Here is a 6166-nt window from a genome sequence, read left to right as displayed (position 1 = left end):
GGACAAAACTACTACTACTACTACTACTACTACTACTACTACTATAACTGCTAGTACAACTAATATTACTATTTATTACTCCTATTACTTCTGCTACTATTCCTACCACTACCACTATTATTGGTGCTCCTACTGTTACAACTATAGCTATTACTACCACTATTATTACTACTATTACTACTGGTTCTACCACCACTCCTAATACTACTATTAACACTAGTATTAATATTAATTAATATGGTTACCACTGCTGCTGCTGCTACTGTTACTACCACTAATATCACTATGATTCACACTACCACTACTACCAATACTCCCATGCAGACCACTACTACTACCAGTACTACTATTAATGCTATAGCCACTACTGCTATTGCTACTATTGCTACCACTATTATTGCTAATATTTCTACCATTACTATTAACTTTGCTGTTACTATTAGCACTGCTGTTGCTATTAGCACTACAATTGCTACTACTGTTCATACCACCACTACTAATGATATTACTTTTAATACTACTATTAATATTAATATTATGGGTACTTCTGCTACTTCTATTGCCACTACTCTTACTCTTACTGCTAATGTTCCTATCACCACTACTACTGGTACTCCTATTAATACAAACATTAATATTAATATTATGGCCACTGCTGCTGCTACTACTTTTCCTATAACTATTATTATTACTTCTATTCCTACCACTACTTTTTTCTACTACTACTTCTAGTCTTACTCTTTTATTACCACTATGCCATTAGTACTAAGGCCAGTATCGCCACTGTTACTACCAGTACTACTGCTGCTGCTGCTGCTACTACTACTGCTATTGTTACTACTGTTATTACAAGTACAATTAGTATAATTTCTACTATTACTGTTCGTAGTAATAATTTCTTCTTTACTATCTGTGTTTACAATATTTTGTAGGCTTTTAACCTAAAATGGGAAAACAGTAGTTCTCTCTTTTTGCTAATTTTCCCTCCAATTCTTCCTGTGTAGTCCACATTATATTAATTGATTTCATGTGAAATTAACCAACATCACAGAAGTTCATGGTGAGAGAAAGCATTCAGAGTGTAAACATGATAAATGAATGGCTTCAAATTAAATTCATTGATATTTCAGATTTCAAATATACTTTCATAATACATGCATAGACTTGCCTTGTAAATAACAATGGGGATGAAAGGTGGTACTGAGAAAAAAATTTGTTGAATTTAAGTTTTTTGTCTTTTAACCTAAAATAATCCAGGAAATGTAAGTGCTTGAAAACTGTGGGTATATGGAATACACATGCTACCAAAGTTGTGCTTGATTCATGTGCAAAGATGTCATAGGTTGACAAAGTGAATTACTGGCTGTGTGCTTATTCTGATGTAAGCTGATGCACTCAATGATGTGGTTCAAAGTTTGTATTTACAAGTAGCTAAAAATAAAAGACTGTAAATAATCAGCCATGCTAGCTTGAGCCAAGGCCAAGGGTACAGGCCAGGTTTGCATGCTAGAGTAAATTAAGCTTGAAAAATGGCCCAGAAATTCAATATAAAGACAGACTCAATCCTGAATGTTTGTATCTTTAAAAATTAGGTTTAGAGCTCAGAGAAAATATATAGACTGCAATCCTAGCACTTGGGAAAATGAGGTAAATGAAGGGTAAGTTTGAGGACGGCTTGGCCTCTTGGCCTATATAGACATTATAACAAAAACCAACCAAAAACAGATTATTACGCATATACAGACATGTGTGTACACATATGTATATGTGTCTTTTATGTGTGCAAATACACTATACATAATATATATTATGCATATTTTATATAGCAATATAATTATATATTAATATTATGGGTAATATAATATTTTATTATATGATTATGTATTATTATATGGGTAATATGTTATGTATTATATAATATGCATAATATATATTATATGTGTAAATATATAATATACACATATACATATCACATAATTTACTGAAAATTGTGAAATGCCAAAGCAATTCTAAAGATTACTCCATAAATGATTACCATCTCCTCTTGTTTCAAGTTCTTAACTATAAGATTATCATTCAGCTTTGGGGTGCTTCACCAGACGAATACTTGTATATGTATATATGTGGGTGGATAAAAAATCTGAACTTCAAAATTGTATAAGAATAAATTCATGTTGTTTTAAGCTGGTGTATTTGTATTAATTCTGTGCAGCAGCAATAGGAAATTAATACAGTGTTAGAAGCACCAGGCTAGATCAATACAGAAAAATGGATAGGTGTTAAAAATCATAGCACTGGATGGAAAACAAAGTCAAGTAGTGAACTAAATAGAAGATACGCAGGGCAGTACATACTATGTAGACTAAAACAGGTATAAATCAAGCACACATCAAACAAGTGTTTTCCTGTGATGGGTAAAGAATAGAAATAGGAATAAACACACAAGTGAGTAAACAAACACACACACAAAACCATAGAATTGGAAAAGGGCTCTTTCATCATAAAAAAATGCAGTAAGGCTTTATGGAGAGGCTCCTTTGCCTGTTTTGAGTTGTATCTGATTTTGAACATCTTAGAATAAAAGGTTAAACAATATAGTATGATCTTATAAACATATTAAATTAGCTCATATCATTGCATATAAATTCCTCCTTTGAGAATATAAGATAGTCATTGAAATACAGAAATAAAAATATATACTCAAAAACAGAATAAAAGGTTAATAACTATATAAACAGATGTACATTTGCCTCTATAGCGATTCTTGTATTAAGTATGCTCTGTATTGTTGTAGGAATTCATAAATAAAGAGAGAAAATACATAGTTTCTCAAGTGGGTCAAAGAGATCGTAGGGTGAAATGTATGCAATGGAGTCTTTAGAAAGCCACTGTGGTTTACAGTGACTGACTGAACTGGAATCTCACCCACTGATTTCTTTCATTCTAATTAGTTATCCACTTTCTCAAAACTTCTGTATTTCAACCCTTTTATTTGATTTTACTAAATATCTTCTGGGAAAAATACTGTGATATCTAGAATCCTAAAATGAGACTCTTTACTAAGCAGTCTGAGAATTTCTATTTGCTGCTTATTGAAAGTCCAGGAGAGTTCATCAATAACCTGTAAGCTGGTTTGTCAGTGGCTCATGTCTGTAATCCTGGTTACTCAAGAGGCTGAGATATCAGGATCATGATCAAAAGCTGGACTGGGGAAAAAGAGTCTGTGAGACCCCACCAAAAAAAAGGCTGAAGTAGAGCTATGGTGGAGCACGGGATGTGAGAAAAAAAATGGTTGGTAACCTTTATTCATAAGGATTTGGAAATTCCTTCAACTGTTTGGCATCATTAAGGAAGGGAGCAATCTCTTTGATAAACAGTAGATTGAAGAAGGCAGGAACCTGAACTTGCCCAGGGCAGGCTTGCTATATCTTTTCATCGCAGCCGGAAAGTGTCTGTGTTGCCTTCTGCTAATAATGTTTTTGTACATAGGCATGATTATGGAGGTATCCTTAAGAGGGTATCCAAATATGAATTATTTAATCTGGAGACTCATTTTAAATGAAGCATGACATTACCATACTTTTTTTTCTTTCCTGTTAACTCTTATTGTGTGGTCTGCTTAAACTAGTGTCAGATGCTTTCTGGGTATCAGTCATTTTGGTTGTTTGTCCTGGATATCAGGATATGGGAGAATCAAAAGAGGGAGATGTTCAGAAAATGAATAAATGGAAAATGGAAGGTTTGATTTCATAGAGGAATCAAGAGGAATAGCCCCTTTAATTTTCAATGCCATCATTATGTTTAAATAACTTAAAATGTCAATATGGGACTATAACAAAATAGTACCAGAAAAAAGAAATATTTAGGGAGAAAAGAGATAAGGAATAAAGATTAGGAGCAAACTATGATATAACATTTGGATTGGAAGAACACACTATCAGATAAATATTAAGACTGGATGAAAGGCTGGTGACATACATGAAATAAGTCAAAGATGCATTAGACGATAACAAGATGGACGACTTAAAACATCTTTATAAAGAGACTTAAAGGAAATATCTAAGGGTGGTGAAGCCAGGAAGGGTAGATCATGTCCGAGGTCATGATTACAAAAAACAACAGCAAAACCCAAAAAGAAACAGAAGAGAGTGAGTAAGGTATGGTGGTGGAGATCTGCAGGAGGTGTTTGGTTGATTTCAGCCTTTCCTGCATTGGGTGGGGGAGGGGCCGGGATGTAGTCATGAAAAGCCCTTTTCTCATCTTGTGGTTACCATTGTTAGTGGAAAAGACGACTCCTTGCCAGAAGGAGAGGACAAAAGCAACTCTTGGCAATGTAGGCTGCAGATTTCAGGTCCAAGATCTCTGGAGAAACAAAAGGACCAACGAATCACACACATTCACATCCTTGGCAACCCTGAGGAAAAAGGAAGATGTGCTGTCAGTCTAGAGAAGAGAAAGCGTCCCTTAGTTCTGCTCTGGGAAAGAAGAATAGATCAGAAGTAAACTTCATCATCTAATTGACTCCTGTATTTTGCGATCATATTTGCTGCCATTTACCTCTCTTCTTATTTCCAGCTATCCACTACATATACGTGTGTGTACACACACACACACACACACACACACACACACACACACACACACACACACACACACACACATATTCTCCCATCCCATATATGGGATAGTTTAGGAACACCAAAGTATTTACCTGGATCTCTTCTACCACCGCACCACCCACATGAAACCAGGAGAGAAATCAAGTGAATTTACTATCCCAATGTCCTCAGCTGCTGTACTGCTCTCAATCTAGGATAAAGGCAAAACTTGTCCCTTCACTAATAAAATCCAAGTGTTCCTTTTTTCTCATCATGTCAACAGCCTGCCCAGAACTCTCCTTGTGCAGGCTATGCAGTGGATTACCTCTGCCATCTCTTTCTTAATCCCTTCTTTAAAGGGTCTTTGTAAGAGCTCTACACACTTCCTATATTGCACTTCCTTGCCCATTGCCAAGAAAATCCTTAGTCATTATTTAGGTCTCAGCTGAAATAGCATTCCCCAGAGAGCCTTCCCCTGACCTGGGATCAAGCTCAAACCTCCTAGGAAAGCATCGATCTTACCCTTCTCATCCTGGCAGAAAATTCATTGCTTCACACCATTCAACTTAATAACAATATATTTTGTAGTTTGATTGATTCTATTATCTTACCTGCTGCTAAGTTTTTGTAGAGGATAGAAATTATGTCTCTTACAGCCTTTCATACTTTTAGAACTCAGGTGAAAGTATATGCTGAATACCAGGAAACAATATGAGTTAGTACATATAATGGATGAAAGAGACAGAAAAAGAGGTAAATCAATAATTGTCTTTGGAAATAGTTAAGTATAATATGTTTGCAAGTGAGACCAGGAGATGAATTAAAAATCCTTTTTATGTCTTATTATAGATGCTAAACTAGAAGAAAATGTTTTATATAATATGAAGCAAGTGTTATATATATAAACATATGCATTTTATATATATATATATATATATATATATAAATTTCAAAACCTGGGGTCATTAATGAAAATTTTTGACTCTAAGTTATTATAACCTTAAAGTCAGGGATATTTTCAAATATTTTCTCAAGAATAGCCGAAATTAAATGCCTTGAGCAAGAGAAGAGCATAATATTATAGAGGAGTGCAACACATTATTAAGGGTAGAACACATTGTATCAAGACTGACCTTAAAATCGGAACAAGGAGATTTATGCAGGCCTTGATTATGGATGAACGATGAGAGTGATTCTGACATGCTCTTAACTGCTTGTAGAGTGCTTAGCTCCTTGGCTGGTGTGGTAGAAAAAAGGGTAGTACTTCAAGCAATTTAATAAGGTCTTAGGGTGGCTATCCAACATAATATTTCAAGGGTCTCTGGAGTGACCCAAAATCAGGACTGACAAGAGATTCCATACAGTCCACATGGTAGGCTGGTAATATTGGAAAGACAGGCTACAATAATAATGAAAAATTATGTCTTAAATATTATTGATGAACAGTCACAAACTACGCTTCTTTGTAACTTAAAAGGAAAGGTCGAAATAATTTTCAATAACCCCAACCAATCTGTCTATATGACTTTAGATTTCTTCCATCAATAACCTAGATTAGGTGTCCCCAA

The 6166-nt window shown here is 34.7% G+C and overlaps 1 protein-coding gene across 1 annotated transcript; it reads right to left on the bottom strand.

The window, feature by feature from the left end:
- Window positions 1-228: 228 nt before the first annotated feature.
- On the bottom strand, window positions 229-5800 carry LOC138803070 (protein rtoA-like). The gene is made up of 3 exons (XM_070015474.1): window positions 5732-5800; window positions 739-941; window positions 229-616 (listed from the first exon to the last, which is right to left on the bottom strand). Exons 1-3 carry the CDS (start codon window positions 5798-5800, stop codon window positions 229-231), a joined length of 660 nt encoding a protein of 219 aa, XP_069871575.1.
- Window positions 5801-6166: the final 366 nt, after the last annotated feature.

Source organism: Dipodomys merriami, unplaced genomic scaffold (assembly GCF_024711535.1).
Source record: "Dipodomys merriami isolate MVZ:Mamm:240054 unplaced genomic scaffold, mDipMer1.0.p SCAF_1, whole genome shotgun sequence".
NCBI lineage: Eukaryota > Metazoa > Chordata > Mammalia > Rodentia > Heteromyidae > Dipodomys > Dipodomys merriami.
Note: the sequence above shows the minus strand (reverse complement) of the source record. Positions and strands in the feature narration are given on the sequence as shown.

Excerpts from the sequence above, each read along its gene's own strand:
- LOC138803070 (XM_070015474.1), bottom strand. The coding sequence starts at position 5,800 with ATGTCAGAATCACTCTCATCGTTCATCCATAATCAAGGCCTGCATAAA. Across the intron at positions 942-5,731 it reads CTCCTTGTTCCGATTTTAAG|GTTAAAAGCCTACAAAATAT; the intron begins GTCAGTCTTGAT and ends TTCCCATTTTAG. Across the intron at positions 617-738 it reads GGCATAGTGGTAATAAAAGA|GAGTACCAGTAGTAGTGGTG; the intron begins GTAAGACTAGAA and ends TTGTATTAATAG.